Source organism: Aotus nancymaae, unplaced genomic scaffold, assembly GCF_030222135.1.
Source record: "Aotus nancymaae isolate 86718 unplaced genomic scaffold, 86718_ANA_hifiasm-v0.15.2.pri h1tg000010l, whole genome shotgun sequence".
NCBI classification, from domain to species: domain Eukaryota; kingdom Metazoa; phylum Chordata; class Mammalia; order Primates; family Aotidae; genus Aotus; species Aotus nancymaae.
Window position 1 is genome coordinate 65,166,941 of NW_026988421.1, and position 25,848 is coordinate 65,192,788.

General features: G+C 37.4%; 1 protein-coding gene across 6 annotated transcripts in view; it reads right to left on the reverse strand.

Moving 5' to 3' along the window:
• Positions 1-25,848, reverse strand: part of PPP3CB (protein phosphatase 3 catalytic subunit beta) — a 58,256-nt gene that overhangs the window by 25,215 nt on the left and 7,193 nt on the right. For 5 of the 6 annotated variants that reach the window (XM_064374295.1, XM_064374296.1, XM_064374294.1 and 2 more), the window contains exons 2-9: positions 16,941-17,141; positions 16,123-16,247; positions 12,502-12,613; positions 8,673-8,818; positions 8,275-8,414; positions 8,092-8,169; positions 7,892-7,986; positions 4,730-4,855 (exon numbers count right to left, since the gene is read on the reverse strand). In XM_064374295.1, coding sequence (XP_064230365.1) covers positions 4,730-4,855; positions 7,892-7,986; positions 8,092-8,169; positions 8,275-8,414; positions 8,673-8,818; positions 12,502-12,613; positions 16,123-16,247; positions 16,941-17,141 — 1,023 coding nt within the window. Of the gene's footprint in view, positions 1-4,729; positions 4,856-7,891; positions 7,987-8,091; positions 8,170-8,274; positions 8,415-8,672; positions 8,819-12,501; positions 12,614-16,122; positions 16,248-16,940; positions 17,142-25,848 lie in introns of those variants that run through there. The other variant, XM_064374297.1, reaches the window with a different exon arrangement.

Genomic DNA, 25,848 nt, shown 5'->3' on the forward strand with positions numbered 1-25,848 from the left:
CAGACTGGAGTACAGTGGAGTGATCATAGCTCACTACAGCCTTGAACTCCTAGGGTCAAGTGATCCTTTCAGCCTCCCAAAGTGCTAGGTGCCAAAGCACCTGGCCCTCTTTTCTTTGTAAATTTTTTTTTTTAATGGAAATTTAGACTCTATCCTAAGCAAAATGGGAGAAAAAAAGCAGACTAGGGATATAAATGGTATTAGGATCCTACTGAGAGCTCAACCAATGTTAGAAACCAATCAAGGGGTGGCACCAATTCTTAAGTCTGTAAAAATCTCCAGCAGCAATCTATACCGTGGCTGTAGGAATGGAATAATGGGATGGTTAGATTTGACTAGACCTAAGATTTATAGGACAAATGAAGTAGAAAAACAGGAGAAAAAGGAGTTTGAGGATATGTTAAGAAGGAAGAGAGGTAAAAAGGGATCTGACTAGTAAGAAAATGACATAGTCAGTCTGGGTACAGTGGCTCACACCTTTAATCCCAGCACATTGGGAAGTCTAGGTGGGTGGGTCACTTGAGGTCAGGGGTTCAAGACAGCCTGGTCAACATGGCAAAAAACCCTGTCTCTGCGCCAAACACAAAAATTAGTTGGGTGTGGTGACGAGCACCCGTAATCCCAGAGACATGGGAGGCTGCAGCATGAGAATAACTTGAACCTGGGAAGTGGAGGTTGCAGTGAGCCGAGATTGTATCACTGCACTCCAGCCTGGGTGACAGAGCGAGACTCTGTCCCAAAAAAAAAGAAAATGATACAGTAAAAGTCCTAGAGATTCCAATGAACATCAAGAACAGCAATAACCTGAGTAAAGGGTTGTTGTAATAATAAGAGTTTTCTCATCAGAATGTGTTAATGGTACTATCTTCACCAGACTCAAAATACCAAGTCATCTTCAACCATTTCCTACCCTTAAACATGTAATCTCCCTATGTCTCATTGATTCTACTTCTACCATTCTTTTGGTTCTCCCCACCCTCTGTTCCTAATGCTACCAGGACCTCATTACGTCTCTACCTGACTTCTGGTGTAACTTCGTAACAGGTCTCTCAACCTCAAGTCTTCCTTCCAGTCCACTTCACCATAGTAAATTTTCTAAATGATAAACATGGTCAAATTCCATCTCTGGCTTGCCTACCATTTATCAAAATTTCAACTTCTCAATGTGGTGATCAATAGTCTCATGATCTAGCCCTAACCTAGCTTTTCATTCTTTTCCTACTACGGCCCTTCATATATCCTACTCACTAAGCAAATTAAACCCTCAGACACAAATGATTTCTTGTTTTCAGACTCAGTCTTGGGACGTTCCCTTGTCTAGAATTCTGTTGCTTATATCCAGCAGCACAATTCTGCCATTCTTCAAGCCCGTTCTAAAAGCTACTTTAATTCCTCTGACAGAAATAACCTTTCTCCTCTTGATTCCTAGAAAACCATGTTTGTCTTGGAGCACTCACTATATTACATCTTATTGTCATTATTTATATATCACAGGTCCCCTATTACTCTGCAAAGACCCATCTTACTTATATCTCTATTTCCTTAGTACCTTGAATAAAACACTTTCAAAAAAAAGTCTAGTAAATAAAGCTTACATGTATGACTTCCTATGGAAGATCATGTAATATCATATAATTAAGAAGAGAGGTTCATAAAGGAGGGCCAATAAGTGTGAAGAAGGTTGCAAATTCATTTCAGAACTATCACCACCCTGAAAATGTTGTGTGTGTACATACACTTGTACATGAATTTTTTTGAAGCAAAAGTCCGTAACTTTTATCAGATTCTCAAAGGGGTTCCATATTAAGAAATTAATAAATGTTTTTGATGGTGGTTCACACCTGTAATTCCAGCACTTTGGGAGGCTGAGGCAAACAAAGCCCTTGAGGCCAGGAGTTCGAGACAAGTCTGGTCAACATGGTGAAACCCCATCTCTACTAAATACACAAAAATGAGCCAGATAATGGTACAGCATGCCTGTAATCCCAGCTACTCAAGAGGCTGAGGCATGAGAATCACTTAAACCTGGCGGTTGGAGGTTGCAGTGAGCTGAGATTGTGCTTGGGCAACAGGATGAGACTGCACTCCAGCCTGGGCAACTGAATGAAACTCTGTATCAAAATAAATAAATAAATAAATAAATGTTTGTACGTGTACTTTTAAAATTTGAGTCTTTTATCTTTTAGAAATATACTCTAAAGTCTTTATAGATATAAAAATAATAGTTGAGGTTTCAAAATAATTGAGGTTATGAGGTGGGGAGTACTGGATGGGGATATAAATTATACAAGATTGGCTCTGATTTGATAATTGTTGAAGATGAATAATTAGTACATAGAAAATTCATATTATTCACTCTACCTTGGTATATGTTGAAAATTTCCCAATGTAAGTTATTTTACTTCTTTAGAGACAGAGTCTTGCTATGTTGTCTAGGCTGGGTGCTGTGGCTATCAGATGTGTGATTATTGTACACTATAGTCTCAAACTCCTGGGCTCAAATGATCCTCCTGCCTTAGCCTCCCTAGCAGCTGGGACTACAGGCCAATGTAAGAATAATTTTAGTGAAATATAAAAGAGGTTCTTGGCTAGGTACAGTGACTCACACCTATAATCTCAGTGCTTTAGGAGGCCAAGGCAGGAAGATCACATAAGCCCAGGAGTTCAAGGCTGCTGTGAGCTATGATGGTAGCAGTGCACTCTAGCCTGGATGACAGAGCAAGATTCTGTCTCTATAAAAAAATAGTGGAGGTTCTTAGCCCCCAAAAGGGTAAAGAAACACTGCTTTCATCTAATTTTGGGATTAAATCAGCCTCTCAGCAAGCCTCTGGCTTAGGTTGGTTGCTTCTCAGGAACTAGACCTGGAGTCAGCTTCTTGGAAGTAAAACAAATAAAATGACACTTGCTGCTTTTCACACCAAAAGAAAATTTTCATTAGAATCAAGAAGTAGTCAGGCTATCTGAACAGCCATCATGTATTAAAATGGTAAAATATGCAAAGAGTTTGGGAAGATTTTCTTACCGTGCTCAACACTGGCTAGAATTCTATTTGCATGCAATGTGAAAATCTGAGCTTTACATTTTTAGAGAGATGTGAATAATTTATAGAAGATATAAAGAAAAACAACAGAAATGGTCAAAAGGTTTGAATATCTCCTTGTTTATAAAAGATTAAGATGATTTAGAGTGGCAACGGAAAAACTAAAGATCATTTAGTAGCAGACCTCAAATGTAGAACACTGATAAAAGCCTACTGTTCTCCATCTTCACTTATAAGGGATCCACAGAATTCATCTTAAATTATCTCATCTCTAAAAAGGAGTTGGGTTAAATGACTGTTAAATCCACTTATGAGCTCTAAAATCCTATGATGCTCTGGTTTTTGACAGGTGCATGACTTGAGAAAAACCTATTATCTCTATTTCTTTCCTTGTTTAAACATTCACAGCATAAATATTTAGATTAGATATAATGAAATGTTTCCTTATGTGGGACCATCAGAGAATCAAATTAGAGAGAATCTATGAAATGTCCATTTTCCTTCTACCTTATCTTCCTGGCCCCTCTATTCTTCCCATATTACATTAAAATAGTTGAGCTGCAGTCTAGCCTGAAGGCAGGAGAGTGAGCAAGACGAATTATTTAATTCCCTTTAGCCCTATGATGCTATGATTGAACTATTTCTCATATACCAAAGATAGAAGGTTGTAAGTGTAATACATCCCTTGCACCTAAGCCCTTAACTGGCCCCCTTCTCAAATGCTAAAGGGTAATTCTATCTCCGTATTAACATTAGATCTACTGAGTAAACGAAGAACATCAAAGGCAATCTACAGAGAACCTGTTTAACATACACAGTTTAAGTATTAACTCTGAATTTCAAAACTACAAATTGCCTTGGCAGAGTGACATATCTCAAACAGAAAGGAACATTTTGTAACATGGAAGAGGTGAGAAAAAATAGAAGGGGATACTGAACAAAATGTTTTATAATCATGTCTGTACTCTCATACTGTCATTTTCCACATATGGAAACTGAGGCATTTTCTTACGAAAAAATTAACTTAAAACGGAAAAGAACATGAAAGGTAATAAAATCCTAAGAATTCTCTAGAACTACAAATGAAACACAGAAACAGAATTTCTTAAATAGCATTTATTTTATCTTAAAAAGCCTATTATGTACTAACAAGTATTCCTCTAAATTATCAGAAAGGCATCACTACTAAAATTTTATACGTATTTTTTTATATAAGAAGAGGAGTATTAGGTTAGAATCTGAATTTCTCTTTATCATTTCTCTTATACAACTGCTATTAAAATGACTAATACTGCTAAAATGAAGGCTACTAAATTTTCCCATGAATTTCGATTGAATGCCCAAAAATGTTGTTAAAATATGCAGAAGGGCCCATTCAAACGCAAAGCAATCTCTCCACCCCTTCATAAAAGATTTAAGCTAAAGAAAAAATAAAAGGAAACCCAACAGCTGAAGACATTGGGCTATTTATAAGTCTTCTCCCAGTCCCCCAGACACCCTCACATGGGGGCTGTAAACAGTTAACTAAAATATCTTTGAGACTATTATGTCCACATCCACTGACACAAGTAGAGCTGTAACCACAGTGAAACTAGACTTCGGTTTCCTTAGCAAGTATGTGCCTATGATAGTAAACTGGAGTATACGTAATGGTAATAAAACAATTTTTTAAAAAAATAAAAATTATACCTTTTTCTCCAACAAATGGTAAAGACCATGTGAAGACATCCATAAAATTGGGCAACCAGTAAGGATGTGGAGAACAGTTAAACTGTCGAATATTCATCACATTATTTTCATACTTTAATACAGCAGCTGCAAGATAAGTTGAATATCAATGTAACTATTTATAATTAGCCTTAAAAATATAAAATACATAAAAGCAGAAAAATATATTTTTAAGAGGAAGGGAGATCAAGGGTGAGTCAAATCAGGGCTGGTAGAGGGAGGAAGGAACTAACTTTTTAATAATAATACACATTTTGTTTTTAACACTGTTATGTAGAACTATACTACAGTCAGATCTTCACATTACTAATGAAATTTCCAGATTCTTTCAAGAATGTTTGTTTTATTTTATAATCCAATGATCAACATGCATTTTTACTAAATCCAAAATTGTGAAAACTCAATTTTTAGAGGAAACACAGAATGGCAATGAGCAATTTTCTAGGTTTTAAAATTTCATAGAAATAGAGCATTTAAGATCTTTCTAGCTTCAGGCAACCTGAAAAGGATAGCTGAATAGTAATAAAGCAAACAAAAAAATCCCACCCACTTGGAACATTTTATTTATAAATGTATGAATGTATTTGTTTCATTTAATATGGAAAATCAGGCAAAACTACTACAAAGAAATATTTTACTTTGCATAGAAAAAAATCCCACTAAAACACCAAAGATAAAATATTATAACCAAATAATCCGAAGGTAACATATTCATCTCAAATACAGGTATCTCAAAATGTTTCAGTATGTTGATATAATTAAAATCTTAAATGACCTACACAGATTTCAGTTACTGGTTATATTACTGTATAGAACACTGAGTTAGAAGGGCTGGATTCTCATCTAAACTATAGCGCATACTAGCTGTGCAATGCTTGGTAAATTATTCAACTAATCTGTTTCTCATTTTTAAAACAAGACTAATATGTCTACCTTGCCTACCACAGAAGTTTACTTTTAAGATAAGACAATGCACTTCACATGAAAATACATAAAAGTATAAAATGTCCTACAGATATTATAATTTTATGGTTACTTTTTTTCATTTTAATGAAAAGAAATGAAATTTAATTTTTTTCATTTAATGAAATGCAGATGTTAAGATTCCAAGATTTGTGATTTTGGCTAATAAAGAAAAGTAATCCTGCTACATTTTACTATTTATTAACTTAATAGGTATTATGTTTGTCTCCCATATGAAATTCCCATCTGAAATAAAAGTATTTTAAATTATATGTTTGGACAATCAGTTCAAAGTGAAAAAAAAAGTATTTTAAATTAGCCTCAAACAAAATGAGCTGATACCAAGCTTTCAGATCTTTTTTAAAGGAGAAAAGAGAAAAATCTAGAAAATTGCCTTATGGATAGAATGAAAAATTACAAACATACCCATATAATGGAAACACTCAAATCATTAACACTATTTACGTGCAGACTCAGAACCACAAAGAGACATTTGATTTTTGACAAGACAGAGTCAATGGTTTGAGTTTCTTTTCTAAGTACTAAAAAAAATCCATCCCTTAACCTCCTGAGTCAAACCAACAAAGGACAATGAGTAAGGCAGTATTCAACTAGACACTGAACACTAGATCCCTTAATACTAACAAGGGTAAGTCACAGTTGAGGAATTAGAGCACTGGTAGAAAGTTAAATTTAACACTTGGTTCTGTTTTTGAGAATCAAATTAGGGTGGGGCACAGTGGCTCAGGCCTGTAATCCCAGCACTTTGGAAGGCCAAAGCAGGAATCACTTGAAGTCAGGAGTCTGAGACCAGCCTGGTGAACATGGTGAAACCTCATTCTACAAAAATACAAAAATTAGCTGGGTGAGGTGGCAGGCGCCTGTAATCTCAGCTATTCAGGAGGCTGAGGCAAGAAAATCGCTTGAACCCAGGATGCAGATATAGCAGTCAGCTGAGATTGTACCACTGCATTCCAGCCTGGGTGACAGAGTGAGACCTTGTCTCAAAAAAAAAAAAAAAAAAGAGAGAGAGAGAGACAATGGAATCAAAACTTAGATATGTCTTCTTAAAAATGAAGTCATATTTCATTGGACATTCTATAGTATAAGTTATTATAGCATATTCTGCACCCAGCATGCTACTGTTTGGTCTCAGGCAAATGTTCTAATCTTTTAACCATTACCTGTCATCATCCAAAAAAACTCTTCCTCTGTTCCTCTTTTGAACTTATACCATGACCCTTATTTAGCAATGACCTCATTCTCTCTAAATGTCCTTTTTAAAAATCTTTAACCTTCTGTTCTTTCCTCTTGGCACATCCACTCCAGTCTGATCCTGAAGCTATGGCATTAGTCAACTGAATTCCAGACATGTCAAGACAGAAGAGAAGCTGGCCTATTAATTTTATCTTCCAAAGATGTAAAGTACATAAACATACCCAATCTCATCTTCAATGTGCTTGGCACACACTTAACTAGATCTGGCACTTTCAGTCAATAAATTATATCCAAAATAAAATGAAATCCAACTACTATAGACAGATCAAATTTTCAGAGGAGAGGAAATGAAAACCACTGGAACAGAAGGCAAAGGAAAAAAGCAGTAAAAAGAAAGAGAAGAATGTTTCCTCAAATGAGATGAAAGTAGATTAATCAAAAAAGCTCAAAGGCAAATCTTCATGGGGCAGTAATAAGACTGTGGCGGTAAAAAAAGGAAATAAGAAAGGGAAAGAGAACCTAGATCAGTGAACATAAAACAAGAAACATGATAAACCAAACAAGTAGACAGTGCAAATAAACAAAATTGTCAAAGCAGCAGCAGCTTTATACAAACAAGAAAACATCCTCAATAAGGGAAAAGATTCAAGAAAGGGAGTTTGAGAAAATCATGTTTGGTTTTGCTTGATGCACTTAACTCAGAGCACGTTTTACAAAACGGCTTTTATGAGAGACAAGTTGTGGAATGGTTATATTACTTAGTTTCACAGTTTGGATTTTTATTTCTTGTTCTCTCCCCTCCCTTACATCTTACAGTTATTTAAAAAGAAATTTGGATACTAATAGTTTCAAACAACACCCCTTTTTTATTATACTTTCAAAAAAATAAGTCAACTAAAATACTAAGTTGTTTAACAATTTTTTTTATCAACAACATCTTACCTTTATTATTGTAGACATCTAAGTAATTAGGTGCCGAAAAAATTGTTATTAATGAAGGGAACCCTGTAGTTTGACTTTTTCTGTACATTCTATAGCTGCAAAACAAATAGCTTAATATGCATCGTAAAGCATCAATCATGGTTACTAAGTTTGATTTATATTTTAGGTGTTAATTTGGGTCAGGGAAACAGAATTCTTACCCTGCATCTTGAGCTTCATGAGCTCTAATAATCGATAACAAATTATTGTTTTGCAAAAATTCACACACTGCTGGATAGCTGTGGGGAAAAAAGAGTAAATTAAGTAAAATAATGGTTTTTTTGTATGAAGCATATGCTATGTTAACAACTAAAATGTGATTAATCTTGGATATTTTTCCTTACTTATAAAAATAAGAACATCCTCGAACTGTATTGTGACTAAAATGTTCTTGTGATTTTTCATTTCCAAAATCTTCAGAAGGATCAGACCATAATAAATCACACATTGGTCCAAATGCAGGTGGCTCTTTGAATCTATCTAACTGTGAAAGAAAGAAAAGAAAGAACAGAAGTAACTCATCAAAAAGTAAGGACAAAATGTACACAGGAAAGCAGTACCAACTTTGAATATAGTCCATACTATATTACTGTGAATAAACAGAAGCTATTTCCTTAAGATATCAGTATATTAATTTTTACCATTACCTAATCTTGGCAGTGAAGAAAAGTCTGAAGCTTCTGCTCTACTCAACAATGTACTATAAATAGAAACCAATCTTGGAACTAAAATATATACTTACTCTCCTAATATCATCCAGTGTGTGTATTTCTGGTGAAAGTCCACCATGAACACAAAGAAACTGTTGGTTTAAAAGTGCAGCAAGAGGCAAACTATCAAAAGCTTCCATACAAGCTTCATAGACTCTTTCCGAATATTTAATTTTACCTAGAAAAAGAAAAAAATTAAAAATTGAAAACTACATGACTGGCTGACCATTTTTAAAATATATATATTAGAATTTTATTTCTTGTTCTCTCCCCTCCTTTATATCTTATAGCTACTTACAATGAAATTGTGATAGTTACAGTTTCAATTGTAAAAGGTAATAGGATATAGACAGACAGACAGACAGACAGACGGCAAGAAAACTACAGAGACAGAAAACAGCAAAGTGGTGGCCAGTACTTCAGAGTGAGTGAAGGGGTGACTATAAAAACGTAGCAAGAGAGAATTTATGGCATGATAAAACTTTTCTGTATGACAGTGGTGGTGGGCAACTCTATGTAGTGTCAAAGTCACAGAAGTAAATACCACAGAGAATAAATTTTACTGTATTCAATTTTTCTTTAAAGGAAAGCACCTTCCCCTATAAGAATCAACAAAAATATGCAATGTTATCAGTCTTAAGAAGACAATATCTGCTTTCTTTCAAAATTATTTTGGATTACATTATGTCTTATGAAGACAAACTATTTGCTCTCTAAAATTATTTTGAATTATTCAGCAGAATATTACTAAAGTATTACTAAAATAAATATTTTATTTATCAAATATTACTAAAAATAAGTAAGTCAAGTCTCTAAAAACAGGCCGGGCATGGTGACTTACGCCTGTAATCCCAGGTCTTTGACAGGCTGAAGTGGGCAGATCACTTGAGGCCAGGAGCTCAAGACTAGCCTGGCCAACATGGTCAAACACTGTCTCTACTAAAAATACAAAAATTAGCCACGCATGGTGGGGCACACCTGTAATTCCAGGGACTCAATGGCTGAGGCACCAGAATCACTTGAACCCAGGAGATGGAGGTTGTAGTGAGCCAAGATTGTGCCACTTGCACTCCAGCCTAGACAACAGAGCAAGACTCTGTTTCAAAAAAAAAAAAAAAAAAAAAAAAAATCTCTAAAAACAGCTCAACCCTTCACCTTTATCGGCCAAATAAGGCAAAATTAGAACTATATTTGAGTTTAAAATCATTGTAATACTTGCTTTATTTTATTCTAAGAGTCAATGACTATTGTTATTACAGGCAAGATGACTACATCATCACAACAAAATTCAAGGTTCATCCAATTTTTCAGAAAAATAAAAGAAAATAGCATACTCATACTCTGAAAAGCTGAGGGGTTCCTCTTGCCTACAATAAATACTTAAAAATGGGCAGTGAAGCAGGAAGCCAATACAGAAACACAAGAAAGACAAAACTCTACCAAATCAAACTATAATTTACTTTTAGAGAGATATCATGCACTTTCCTTTGATCCTTTATAACTTTAAATTCCTGAGTATTTTGGTTTTAATGAGATTTTGGTAGATGGTTTGTTATTTAAGAAAAAAAAAAAAACTTAGTTCCTATTTCCTAACACTGTAACATTCAAATATTAAAAAAAACACACACACAACAACCAAGATTCTAAACTGGTAGTCTGCTAACAGACCTGTTTTCTAGGACTGTGGTTTAATAAAAATTCTAATTTGATTGCTTTTAGGTCAAGCATGCACTTTCCAGGTCTCATCTTATTCATCTAGGTTAACTGCCTGATCCTCGAAGTTATAAGAGTATGCCACTTCTGCTACTACCCTTCACTGTATTTTCTTCTTTTTACTGCAAGTCTTTACTTAACATGATCTTTTTGGATCATGTTTTGAGTCTCAAAATGTTGAAATTATTTGTTTTTAGAACTTAACTCTATTTAATACAGTCATGAATATTAACTTAAAAAGCAGAAAGGTAGGCCAGGCATGGTGGCTCGCGCCTGTAATCCCAGCATTTTGGGAGGCCGAGGCAGGTGGATCACTTGAGGTCAGGAGTTCAAGACCAGCCTGGCCAACAAGGTAAAACTCCATCTCTACTAAACATAAAAAAATCAGCCGGGTGTGGTGGCACATGCCTGTAATTTCAGCTACTTGGGAGGCTGAGGCAGGAGAATCACTTGAACCTGGGAGGTGGAGGTTGCAGTGAGCTGACATTGTGCCACTGCACTCCAGCCAGGGTGACAGAGCGAGACTCCATCTCAAAAAAAGTACAAAGGTTTGAGGTGTGAAAAAGGCCTAGCTAGCCTCACTCTGTAGCATACGGTTACTTATAGGTATTAGATGACCACTGTGGTAATAATTTGAGAGAGAAAAGGGATAAACATTTTAAGTTAAGAATTTTGCTGGGCGCAGTGGCTCACGCCTGTAATCCTAGCACTTTGGGAGGCCGAGGCAGGTGGATCACGAGGTCAAGAGATCGAAACCATCCTGGTCAACATGGTGAAACCCCGTCTCTACTAAAAATACAAAAAATTAGCTGGGCATGGTGGTGCGTGCCTGTAATTCCAGCTACTCAGGAGGCTGAGGCAGGAGAATTGCCTGAACCCAGGAGGCGGCGGTTGCGGTGAGCAGAGATCGTGCCATTGCACTCCAGCCTGGGTAACAAGAGCAAAACTCCGTCTCAAAAAAAAAAAAAAGAATTTTACAAACTACTGTACCTGACTAGTCTTAAAAAAAAAAAAAGATCTAAAAAATAAAAACAAAAAATTTTAAAAAGAATTTCAGTCATTAATAGCATGATTGAAACGACGCTATGATAACAGGATAAACAATTTGTTAGGATTCCTCACAGGAATGCCTCAAGATTTTTGTCCAATGCAACAATAACATTTTTTTCTTCTGGTTTTTATTTTTCCTGTTAAACAAAATCTCTCTCTCTCTCTCTCTCTCTCTCTCTCTCTATATATATATATATATATATATATATTTTTTTTTTTTTTCCCCCTGAGATGAAGTTTCGCTCTCATTACCTAGGCTGGAGTGCAATGGCACAATCTTGGCTCACTGCAACCTTTGCCCCCTGGGCTCAAGGGATTCTCCTGCCTCAGCCTCCTAAGTAGCTGGGATTACAGGCTCATGCCACCACGCCTGGCTAATTTTCGCATTTAGTAGAGATGGGGTTTTGCCATGTTGGCCAGGCTGGTCTCCAACTCCTGACCTCAGGTGATCCGCCCACCTCGGCCTCCCAAAGTGCTGGGATTACAGGCGTGAGCCACCGCGCCTGGCCTAGAAAAAAAAAATTTAATGTTAAAACTATATAAAAAACTCTAAGCTACTCCAGAGCATATTTGTAAAAGTTAAACATAATAGGAAATTCTGAAATGAAAACTTTTTTTTTTTTTTTTGAGACAGGGTCTGACTCTATTGCCCAGGCTAGAGTACAGTGGCATGATCTCGGCTCAGTACAACCTCCGTCTCCCAGGCTCAAGCGATCCTCCCACCTCAGCCTCCTGAGTAGCTGGGACTATAGGAGCGAGCCACCACACCCAGCTTATTTTTTTGTGTATTTTTGGTGGAGATGGGGTTTCACCATATTGGCCAGACTGGTCTCAAACTCCTGAGCTCAGGTATTCTGCCTGCCTGGGTCTTCCAAAGTGCTGGGATTACAGGTGTGAACCACTGTGCCCCACCAAAAACTTCTTAATTAAATACCATTAAACACCAGAGAGTGCTCGACAACTTTCCTTAAAGCTTTACATGTGAACATGAAATCTGTCCTTATATGTTGCATTGTAAAGTCTTCATAACTCTTACTACCCACATTAAGTCCAAAAGAATACCGAGGAAGTGAAAACATTTCTCCTGGCAGTACTCACATTCCTGCTTAAAGGTAAAATATTCAGTAAGGTGTCTGCATTCATGGTTGCCTCTCAGAAGAAATAATGTGCTTGGGTAAAGAATCTTCAGAACCCATAAATATAAGACACACTGCAAAAGAAAATTTTTCTAGTGAATTTATCTTGTATTTTTGTTTAATGAAGTTGCTTGATCTTTACTCCTTTTCCTCTATTACCCTTACCATCCTCTACTATCTTTGTTCCTTACTAAAATATATGCACCACAAAATCACAGATTTTGTCATCCTATTCACTTTTTATTCTCCACTCCCAGAAAAGTACCTAGTGAATAGAAGAACAGCAATAAATTTTGATGAATATATGAATCAAACAATCTATTTAATTACTTCGGATTTACAGACTCCCCAATATAAAAACAATTAGCACACTGGTCTCCAGAAGTATATTAGTAAATAAAATAATAATGTCAAAATAACAGCAGCTGACATTTATTGAGTACTTACAATATGTGAAGCACTATTTAATTAATTCCCTTCATTTATTCCTCAAACAACACTATGAAGTATGTAATAACATCTTTATTTTACAATGAGAAACTGAAGCAAAGATCTTAAGTAACTTGTCTAAAATCACAAAACTTCTTCTTCTTTATTTATTTATTTGTTTTTAATGAGAAAAAGAAAGAAAAAAGGGGAGAGAGAACAGGATTCTTGCTCTATTGCCCGGGCTGGAATGCAAGCTAAAAATAGGTATTAAAAACCTCTTTTATGCCGATAATTGTGCTTAACTTAACAAAATCACAAAACTTCTAAGTGATGGAGATAGGATTCTGATCCTCTGATCTTAAGCATTATGCCATGTTGCCTAATGAAGGGAAGGTCCATGTTTTATGTTTGTTTTGTTGATTATGAATATTGCCTTACATAAGTGCTTACTGTCTGAACTAATTCAATGCAAATGCAATTTTTCAAATAAAAATATTATTTAACATTGTAGCAGATGCTATTCTCTAGGTTTAATATAAGAAAGAGACTCACATTTTACCTATTTGCTTAAAAAAGGAAGGACCATTTCATATGGAAATAAACATGGTTTATATAATCATATACAAAAAGAAAAAAAACAAACATTTATTTTTTGTTTTTAGAGACAAGGTCTCACTGTCACCCAGGTTGGAGTGCAATGGCACAATTACTACTCACTGCAGCCTCAACCTTCTGGGCTCAAGCAATCCTCCCACCTCAGCGTCTTGAGCAGCTGGGACTACAGGCACATGCCACCAGGTCCAGCTAAATTTTTTGTATTTTTCTGTGGAGACAGGGTTTCACCATGTTTCCCTGGCTGGTCTAAAACTCCTAGGTTTAAGCAATCTGCCTGACTTGGCCGACCTGTGCTGGCATTACAGGTGTCAGCCACCACACCCAACCAAATTTTACTGTTAATAAATTAAGGTATATTTAAACATGTAACTATTCACACCTTCATTTTATTCAAAAGGGAAAAAATAAAATCAGTGAAATAATCTGTTCTCATTGCTTATTTTGATTCTTTGTTATTTTCCTTTTATAACAACAAAATATATTAAAAGATCTTATACAGGGACTTGCACACTAACAGACTTTGTTACCAAATAAGCTTCATAAAACTGTTTATTGTTTTTGTCAAATGCCTGAAAATTTTTTGTTAAAATGAGCCATTTTCTGATTTTCTTGAAGCTCTGAGATAATTTGGGAAAAGTTGAGGTGGCTAATAAACTATCAGCAGGAAGAAGAACTCAAGCTAATAAAATTCCTAAGGGAAGCAGGACGGACAGAATCTAGAACTTCCTTACACTGAGAATCCTAGCACACCTCAGAAAAAAAGGTATATTGGAAACACTAGAGAAGGGGATCAGTAACCAACACAAATTCATCAGGTAAGGTTTCACTATCTACCAGGAAAGGTGGTTAAAAGCACATGCTTATGGTGGTGGGAGCCTGTAATCTCAGCTACTCAGGAGGCTGAGGCAGAGACAGCTTGAATCCGGGGAGCGGAGGTTGCAAAGAGACAAGACTGCACCACTGCACTGTCCAGCCTGAGCGACAGGGCAAGACCCTGTCCTCCCCCCAAAAAAAAAAAAATCACATGCTTGGAGTCACACTGCCTGGCTGTGCTGTTTACTAATAACACAACCTTGGACAAGTTACTTAACCTATCTAAGCGTCAGGTTCCTCATCTATGAAATGAATAAAATAACAGTACTTACCTCATTAATATTACTGTGAGGATTAATCGATATGTGTTCAGTTCCTAGAACATGCTTGGAACATATTAAATGTGCAACATAGGTATCTATTGGTAGAGATTAGACCCAATAATTCTACCTCAGGAATCTGTTCTACCAAAATAATCAGGTAAGTATGCAAAGATGTATGAATAATATGACTCACTGAAGCATCATTTGTAAAGGCGAAAAACTGGGAACATCTTCAGTGTCTAACAACAAGGAACTGATTAATTATGGTTTGCTTATTAGACGGAAAACAATGTAGCTATTCTTTTTTTTTTTTTAGTTTTTAGTTTTATTTATTTATTTTTAACAATGTAGCTATTAAAATGATGTTACAAGTTTTTATTTACTGACTTGGAAAGATATTCACAGTGTAGGGATGTATGAAAAAGCAAGTACCAGGCAATATTATAATATGATCCCCTTTTCATTAAAAAAAGAAAATGTATATATTGGAAAATACATATTGTCCTATATTTACCACATTTTATTTATATAATTTAAAAAGATGGCAGGGCACCATGGCTCACATCTATAATCCTCAGGAGGATCACTTGAGCCCAGGAGTTCAAGACTGGCCTGGGCAACATAGGAGACTCCATCATTACAAAAAATTTAAAAATTAGTCTGAGCATGATGGTGTGCACCTGTGGTCCCAGCTAATTGAGAGACTGGGGCAGAAGGATCCCTTGAGCACAAAAGGTCAAGGCTACATTGAGCCATGATGGTGCCAAAGTACTCCAGCATGGACCACAGAATAAGACCCTGTCTCAAAAAAAAAAAAAAAAAAAAAAAAGAAAAGAAAAATAAAAAGAAGCAAAAGGAACCATCTCCTGTTAAGTGACAATCAAAAGGTCATTTTATTGCCTCAAGTTTTTAAGAACAAATTAATACTTTAAAAATACATAAAAGATTCCACATAATATACTTGAGTTTTAATAGCTATATAAGGAGAAACAGAAGCACCACAGTTCAAGCAATAAAAAAACTCACAATATACTGATTGTACTTTGATTTAATTCAGAGAAAATTCAAGTAATCTTTTTTTACATGGTTTCTGCCTTTAGGGGCAAGAGAGATAAATAGCACTAGTTTTTTAAGGCCACTAGTTAACAGGGCAATAAAGACCCCTCAGTGTGCTCATAAATTCCACTGGGAAAAAAAATGGCAATTATAATTATATAAACAGTTATACAAAGAAATTTAATTGAATTGTTTTGAAAGACAGAACAGGAATAAATAGTAGCTTTTCATAAAATATGCAGAGGTATTTTAAAAAGCCAATACAGGCACTTGTAAAAACTAGGATTAAGAGAAAGTATCTATGTTAACACTTAACAGCAAATTAAATGACAGAATATGATTATTACCTCTATACTAAAATAACCTCTGTCCACATAATCGCCAAGAAAAAGGTATCGTGTATTAGCAGGTGATCCTCCTACTTCAAAAAGTTTCATCAGATCAAAAAATTGGCCATGGATGTCACCACACACTGAAACAAGAAGATTATTAGATAAGGGGAAAAAATTCTCTAAAATAACAAATTTTAGTTAAGTTAAAATTTCTTTTACAGAAGACATAGTATAAATGCTATCGAGAAATGTCTGAGAAGAAAGCAGAATATAAAACTCATGACTAGGATGATGTGTGTAACCAGGTATTCATGTGCTCAAGATCTAGAAAAAAGTGTAACAGAAATAACAAAATTTGTGGTCAGTGATAAACTGTCACCTACATTTATAAAGATCTTCTCTAGGGCTCCAAGGATGTTTTTTAAGTTTCAAGATGACAAAATTACAATGGTGGCAGTTAAAATCTCCATTCTAACTCAATACTTTCTGTTGCTCTCTAAATGGTCACTTTTAGTATCTGATGTGACATCAAGGTATTTGAACCTAACAACTGAAAGCAAAGTATTGAATCGAATTAAAGTATGGTTAACAGAACTGATGAAACCTTCACAAAAGCATATTAGACTAACTTCTACACTCAGAATATTTAGAATCATGTCTATTCACTGAAAACAGGCAATCTTCTTTAAGTATGAAAAATAATTTGGAAATTCAAGACAATGTCCATGTAATATTGATTTAGTATACAATATAGTTGAAAACAATAAGTTTTAAATCCAGGCAACTAAATAATGACATAATGAAAATAATACCCAAAACATGAATAAGCTTACCTGTGATTGGAGCTTCTACTTCTATCATGGTTTTCTCTCTCCGAAGGATGGCAGCACCCTCATTGATAATTCTAAGTGCAATTTCTTCATCTACTCGACCTTCTTTTACCAAGTGGTTCTTCAGAACATCAACCCTGGGTATCCCATCCAAATCAAACACTTCTTCAGATGTCAAGCGATGTGTTGGGGGAAAAGGGACAGCTGCAAATTTTTTTAATTAATAAAAAAAGTTACCAATAATACATTAACATAAAAACTAATAACTGGATCTTGATAAGAGTAAAAATTGTAAAGCAGGGAGTTTTCTTTCTTCTTCATTTATTGAGTAGAAGTATTTTTCTAAGTAGTAAGCAAATGATACTACATTTAAAGCTATTTGTGGCCAGGCATGGTGGCTCACACTCATAATCCTAGCACTTTGGGAGGCACGCACCACCATGCCCAGCTAATTTTTTGTATTAGTAGAGACGGGGTTTCACCATGTTGACCAGGATGGTCTCGATCTCTTGACCTCGTGATCCACCCGCCTCGGCCTCCCAAAGTGCTGGGATTACAGGCTTGGGCCACCGTGCCCGGCCTACCATGTTCCTTTCTAATAAAAACATAAAAACAATGTTTTCTGACTAACTTGACTATATACGTTTAGAGATACAGATCAAACACTAGATGCTTACTTCTGAAATGTAAATTAATTTAGTAGACTTAAAATATATCGTAATTTCAAAATACTGATTTTTCTCCTACCTTAATGTTTCACAAAACACTTACATTCAAAATATTTATGCATATATTCAAAACTAGTGCATTCCTTATTGTTGGAGTCACTTTTTGAGTCATCTAACACACTTTCTTTTCTTTTTTTGAGACGGAGTCCCACTGTCGCCCAGGCTGGAGTGCAGTGGCATGATCTGGGCTCACTGCAACCTCCACCTCCTGGGTCAAGCAATTCTCCTGCCTCAGCCTCCCGAGTAGCTGGGACTACAGGCATGTGCCAACACGCCCGGCTAATTTTTTGCTATTTTTAGTAGATGCAGGGTTTCAACATGTTAGCCAGGATGTCTGGATCTCCTGACCTCATGATCTGCCCGCCCCGGCCTCCCAGAGTCAAATCATCTTCACTTCCATCTAAACTGTTTGAGATGCAACACTTTTGATTTTGTGTAAAATATTATCACTGCAAATTTATGCCGGCTATTTTTTTTTTTTTTTTGAGACAGAGTCTCGCTCTGTCGCCCAGGCTAGAATGCAGTGGCACCACCTCAGCTCACTGCAACCTCCACCTCCTGGGCTCAAGCAATTCTCCTGCCTCAGCCTTCCGAGCAGCTGGGATTGCAGGCGCCCACCACCATGCCCAGCTAATTTCTGTTTCACCATGTGGGCCAGGCTGGTGTCGAACTCATGACCTCAGGTACCTGCCCACCTCAGTCTCCCAAAGTGCTGGGATTACAGGCATGAGCCACCAAACCCGGCCTATCCCTACAAATTTAACCAAAAGTTCCCATTTTGTCATAGTTAAGTAGTTGGTTTTCTCACTGTTGCAGTACATATTTATGATTTCTATAAGAAATCACCAACTGTACTGTTTTTAAGTGATACTTTTTGAATGAAATGGAAAACATGAACATCTATTTCAATGGCATCTAAGCACAATTTTGAGGTCATATACCTAGGACAAATTACTATATATTAAATTTTTGTATTCCTTTTTTATTGATCCAACAAGTAAATGTTTATGCATTCAAAATTAGCTTGAACTGAAACAGTTTCAGGCTCCTTACTGAATAGTACTTCGTTCTTCAAAATAAAGAAAGTGAGAGAGAAGGACAAGCACGATGGCTCATGCCTGTAATCCCAGCACTTTGGGAGCCCAGGCAGGCAGATCACATGAGGTTGAGAGCTCAAGACCAGCCAGACCAACATGGAGAAATCCCGTCTCTATCAAAAATACAAAATTAGTCGGGTGTGGTGGCATATGCCAATAATCCCAGCTACTGGGGAGGCTGAGGCAGAATTGTTTGATCCTGGGAAGCAGAGGTTGCAGTGAGCCAAGATCGTGCCATTGCACTCCAGCCTGAGCAACAAGAGCAAAGCTCTGTCTCAAAAAAAAAAAAAGAAAAAGAAAAAGAAAGTGAGAGAGAAATGTATATTAAGAGTCTAATAAATACAGACTGAAATGTAAGGCAGCTCCCTCTTTTCTGATTTTTTTAAATAGAAAATTAGGCTAAGCATAGTAGCTCATGCCTGTAATCCCAGCACTTGAGGAGGCTAAGGCCGGTGGATCATTTGAGGTAAGGAGTTCAAGACCAGCCTGGCCAACATGGTAAAAACCCCATCTCTACTAAAAATACAAAAATTAGCTAGGCATGATGGTGTGAGCCAGTAGTCCCAGCTACTTGGGAGGCTGAGGCAGTAGAATCACTTAAACCCAGGGTGGCAGAGGTTGCAGTGAGCCTAGATTGCACCACTGCACTACAGCCTGGGCACCAGATTGAGACTCTGTCTCAAAAAAAAAAAAAATCTTTATATCTGAGCATATGGTATATAGTATTTTCCTGATGCTTCAGGGTCATCAGTGTGATTACCAATTATTACAGAGAAGCTTGGAAATGTACAGGACCAACTGCTCCTTTACATCTCAACTTCGAGTAACTAAAAACAAAAACAGTAACAACAACAACAATAAAAAAAAAACTGGGTTAGATTCATATCAATTACCTAAGAAAGAATATAACCACATTCTCATAACAGAAGGAAACATTAAGGAAGAACTCAATCCTTTACAAGTGAGATAAAAACTAAGGCAGAGGGATGTCAACCATTCTAAAAGACTGAAATCACTAATCCTTTTTTTTTTTTTTTGAGATGGAGTCTCACTTTGTCACTCAGGCTGGAGTGCAGTAGCTTGATCTTGGCTAACTGCAACCTCCTGCTCCCGGGTTCAAGCGATTCTTCTGCCTCAGCCTCCTGAATAGCTGGGACTACAGGCGCCCGCCAACACGCCTGGCTAATTTATGTATTTTTAGTAGAGATGGGGTTTCACCATGTTGGCCAGGCTGGTCTTAAACTCCTGACCTCATGATCCACCCACCTCAGCCTCCCAAAGTGCTGGGATTACAGGCATGAGCCACCATACCTGGCCAATCCCTCTTTTTTTTTCTTTTTCATTTATATCTAGTAAAATAAAACTAAACCTTGTTTATTTTCCCTTCACAAGAAACATCAATTACCATTACTTTTTACTCATCTAGAATAAGGCATTAAAGTATATTTTACCCCCACATATAGCATGTCAAGATTCTAAAAAATTAGAAGTCTTATTAAAGTATGTTTTTTACCAACCAAAGTTAAACAAAGTATTAAAAGTATGTTTTTTAAAGTATGTTTTTTACCAACCAAAGATTAAATAAACCATTAAAGATGCTATAACCAAATCTGCCTTCATGGTAATTGTTTAAAAAATATTTAATGAATTGATTACTAAATAAATAAAGTGTTACTTTTGAGACATTATAAAACTAAGAAGATTAAATATTTCTTACCAATAGAAATTTCGGAGATCAAGATAGAATCACAGTTTTTTCATCAGGTCAGAAATTTTTTTTTTTTAGCACTCTACTTGGGAAAAGAGATACTATTTAAGATGCTGCATTCTGACCAGGCGCAGTGGCTCATGCCTGTAATCCCAGCACTTTGGGAGGCTGAGGCAGGTGGATCATAAGGTCGAGAAATTGAGACCATCCTGGCCAACATGGTGAAACCCCAACTCTACTAAATACAAAAAACTAGCTGGGCGTGGTGGCGCACACCTGTAGTCCTAGCTACTTGGGAGGCTGAGGCATGAGAAGAATCACTTGAATATGTTGGGGTGGAGGCTGCAAGGAGCCGAAATCGCACCACTGCACTCCAGCCTGGGTGACAGACTGAGACTTTTCTCAAAAAAAAAAAAAAAAAAATTAATTCTCAACTACTATTTTGTTTTGCAACTCTTAAAGCATTTTAAAGCATTTCCATACAGTTTTCAGATTTTTTTAAAGGTTTTTCTTTTTTATTTCTAATTCATCTTCAGCCAATTATTTCTGCTTTGCCAGGGTTTTTTTTATTCCCCCTTCATATGTGCTTTTTTCTCCTAATTTTCAGACTATGTTTCCTTATTTTTCTTTATTTGTGATAGGAAAAAACCAGAACATGAATGTATATAAATGCAATATAAACAGTCAACAACTGAAATGGCTAATAATAGATGATTTGTTGGAACAACCTAAAGAGCTACAAAATTGGCCGGGAGAGGTGGTTCACACCTATAATCCCAGCACTTTGGGAGGCTGAGGGGGGCGGATCACCTGAGCTCAGGAATTCGAGACGAGCCTGGCCAGCATCATGAAACTCTGTCTCTACTAAAAATAAAAAAATTAACTGGGCGTGGTGGCGAGAGTCTCCAACCCCAGCTACTCGGGAGGCTGAGGCAGGAGAATAGCTTGAATCTGGGAGGCAGAGGTTGAGTGAGCCGAGATCACACCCACTGCACTCCAGCATGGTTGACAAGAGCAAACTCAAAAACAAAACAAAACAAAACCTAAACAAAAGAGCTACAAAATCACCTCAAGTCACCAAGTTATCAATACTGGAAAACCTGATTTGGTAACATTCACTTTGATCAAACTGTTCTGTTGAAAATCTTCCTTTCATTCAAATTTTGGCATGAAGGGCATATCTACATAGTAACCACTAACATTCAAAAGGTATTTTCACTCACGTTTATTGTATGGTGGCTAAAAAACAAGGAGTGAAAACATTTTAATTTAGGAAGTTGGAAAAATAAACCAAGGACACAGACTGATCAGGAATTGGTAAAGAGGGGGTGGTGGTACAGAGATCTTCTTACTGTTTCTACCACTGGGCAAGGAAACCTGAGAATTAACTGATCCTATTCTCCAATTCTAAGCAAGGACTGCCCTCTTAGCCCTATGAGGCCTCTAACTTCAACTGAGGTACAGCCTGTGCCAAGTGAATAACTTGACTCCAAAGTATCATTCAGATGCCTATGGTCATCTAAGGCAGAGGGATGCCAACCATTTCTAAAATTCATGCTTCCCATCATTGCCATCCTTGGCAACTGTCCAAAATACAGTCTCTACATCTATACTTCTAAATTTTTACCTATATATCTTTCCCTTATACCATTTCCTTCTCACTGTTCTCCCTCCATCCTTTTCATTGAGGACTTCAGAACCCTATTGTAAGATTTTGTTTTAATCTCTCCCAGCCCCTACACACACACATACAGTCTCTGTGTGTTTTTTTTTTTTTTTTTTGGCTGTTCCACAGACAGAGCAGGGCTATCCCATAGGCAGAGTTGCCCAGAGTTGTCCAGAGTAGCCTCTCTCTGTTCTTTAGCTCTACACAGAATACTGTCTTCATCTCTCTAGTTTAATCAAATCTTGGGTCTCCTGAAGGACATCACTTCTCAAATTCTTTTTTCAAAGTGGATGGTGCTCATTTTTCCACATTCCACTAATCCCATCGGAGAAGGCTTCAGCATTCTCTTAGCTCCCCATTAGCACTTCCAACACCACACTACTAAGGAAGAAAAAATGTCTCTTCTTTTGAGATTCATGCCTTCTAGCTAGTTTACCCTTGCCCTGCTATCTATTAAACTAGTCATAGTAAGCTCAAGTTTCTGGCCCACAAGTCTTATCCACTCTAAGTTCCACCACTGTCAATGTCTATGTGATAACCTATCTAAAACTTAAAAACTGGCCAGGTGTGGTGGCTCATGCCTGTAATCCCAGCATTTTGGGGGACCAAGGCGGGCATACCACTTGAGGTCAGGAGTTCAAGACCAGCCTGGCCAACATGGTGAAATCCTATCTCTACTAAAAATACAAAATGTAGCCAGGCATGGCAGCAGATGCCTGTAATTCCCAGCTACTTGGGAGGCTGAAGCAGGAGAACCGCTCAAACCTGGGAGGCAGAGGTTGCACTGAGCTAAGATCTCACCACTGCACTCCAGCTGGGGCAACACAGTGAGACTCCATCTCAAAAAAAACAAAAACAAAAAAAAAACAAACAGAACACAGGTATTAATAAATGTTTACAGACTTGAGTATACTTTCCAAAATACTTGTATAATGACACAATTTAAGTAGCAATGACAATATATTTATAGTGTTTTATTCACTTATTCACAGTTTATCAAGTACTTTCACATACATGATCCCACATGATTCCCAGGGACATCCTGTGAGTTTGGTCAGGCAAGTTTTTTTTTTTTTTTTTTTTTTTGAGACAGAGTCTTGCTCTGTAACCCAGGATGGAATGCAATGGAGAGATCTCAGCTCACTCCAACCTCCGCCTCCCAGGTTCGAGTGATTCTCCCTGCCTCAGCCTCCGAGTAGCTGGGATTACAGGTGCCTGCCACCACGCTCGGTCAATTTTTTTTTTTTTTTGAGACAGAGTCTTGCTCTGTGGCCAGGCTGAGTGAAGCAGTATGATCTCCACTGACTGCAAACTCTGCCTCCCGGGTTCCAGCAATTTCTCTGCCTCAGCCTCCCGGGCAGCTGGGACTACAGGCACACACCACCATGCCTGGCTACTTTTTTGTATTTTAGTAGAGACGAGCTTTCACCATGTTGGCCAGGGTAGTCTCAATCTCCTGACCTCAGGTGATCTGCTCGCCTCAGCCACCCAAAGTGCTGGGATTACAGGCATGAGCCACTGTGCCTGGCCAATGCCGGGCTAATTTTTGCATTTTTAGTAGAGACGGGGTTTCACCATGTTGGCCAGGCTGGTCTCGAACACCTGACCTCAGGTGATCTGCTGGCCTCAGCCTTCCAAAGTGCTGGGAGTACAGGATCAGTCAAGTTTTATCTCTGTTTCACAAATGAGAGATAACAGGTTCAGAGACATTAAGTTGCTTCTCAAGGGGTTTAACTAGTAAAAACCAAAGTCATAGTTGTAATTGGAGTCTTCGGAATGCTGCTCCTATATCATCTATCTTTATACCAACACAGTGACAATTTTGACAAAAGGAGACATCAAAAGGCGGATCATGGCTGGGTGTGGTGGCTCACACCTGTAACCCTAGCACTTTGGCAGGCCAAGTCAGGACAATCACCGGAGCCCAGGAGTTTGAGACCAATCCGGCCAACATAGTGAGAACTCCATCTCCATAAAAACTAAACAAAATTAGCCAGGCATGGTTGTGTGTGCCTGTAGTTCCAGCTACTTAGGAGGCTGAGATGGTGGATCGCTTGAGCCCAGGAGTTTGAGCCTGCAGTGAGCTTTGATCATGCCACTGCACTCCAGCCTGGGTGAAAGAACAAGATCTTGTCCTGAGGTTTAAAAAAAAAAAGCCTCATCATGAAGGATGATATAACCATTTGCTTGCCAGGTGTAAAGTATGGATTAGCCACATGCTTTAGGGAAAGATTCAATAAATCCAACAGTATTGTCTTCAAAATTTCAAGGTATCCCTTGGGTCTCTTTTAATTTGTGGTGGTTCTTTAAATACATCTTTCCCTCAAAAGTGGCTCCCCTTCCTGGCTTACTCCTTACCTGTTAAGGTATCACCATTCTCTACCACTCAAAATTTTGGTGTCATTGTTCTCTTTCTGAACTCTAAGTCCTATTGATTATTCAAATTGTATTTTCCTAAATCTCCATTGTTGCGATACTAGTTCAAGTTCTTATCGTTTACTAGAAAAATCTAACTCTTCTTCCTCTTTGACGAAACAAAGTAGCTAAATTAACCTACTCAAAAACTTGAGAGTAGTTTCTTAATGAATAAAGAAAAAGAAAACCTTGAATCTTATTTTCAAGGTTCTTCTCAATTTAATCATTCTCAGTCTTTTATATATCATTCCAATCTTCGCATCTAACTACAACTGCCCAATTTAATCTATCCCTAAAGCAAAATTATTCTATTGTTTCCTTAAAAAAACTGTTGCTCACCTATTTCACTTCCATATCAGTCACACATTCAATATACCTGCCTTCTAATATTGGTAGGAATTTGTAACGTTCTAGTTTCTCATGCCTTGGTCATCCCTCACTTGGACTACTCCATTAATCTTCTAACTAGACAACTTGCTTTAAGCTTCTCCCCCTCCAGTAATTTGTTGTACACAATACGACCAGAGTTAGCTATCAAAAACCAAGATATTGGGTCAGTATTCTACTTTAAAACCTCCAATAATAGTGATGGTGATGGCTACACCATCAGTTGAGTATTTTCCATGTGTCGGGCCAGGCACTGTGGTACCTACTTTATATGCACAGTCTCTATTAATTCTTCAAAACTCTATAAAAAGATTTTATCTGTAATCCCAGCACTTTGGGAGGCCGAGGTGGGCAGATCATGAGGTCAGGAGTTCAAGACCATACTGGCCAACATGGTGAAACCCTGCCTCTACTAAAAAATACAAAAATTAGCTGGGTATGGTGGCTTGTGCCTTTAACCCTAGCTGCTTGGGAGGCTGAGGTAGGAGAACTGCTTGAATGGGGACCCAGGAGGCGGAGGTTGCAGTGAGCCGAGATCTTGCCACTGCATTATTCCAGCCTGGGCTACAGAGCGAGACTCCATCTTAAAAAAAAAAAAAAGATTTTATTAGCTTCTTTTACAGATAAGAAAATTAAGGCTTGGGGATGTTAAGTATCTTGTCCATGGCAAGAAGGTTTATTTATTTATTTATTTTTTGAGATGGAGTTTCACTCTTGTTGCCCAGGCTAGAGTGCAATAGTGCGATCTCGGCTCACTGCAACCTCTGCCTCCTGGGTTCAAGTGATTCTCCTGCCTCAGCCTCCCAAGTAGCTGGGATTACAGGCATGTACCACCACACCCAGCTAATTCTGAATTTTTAGTAGACACGGGGTTTCTCCATGTTGGTCATGCTGGTCTCGAACTCCCAAT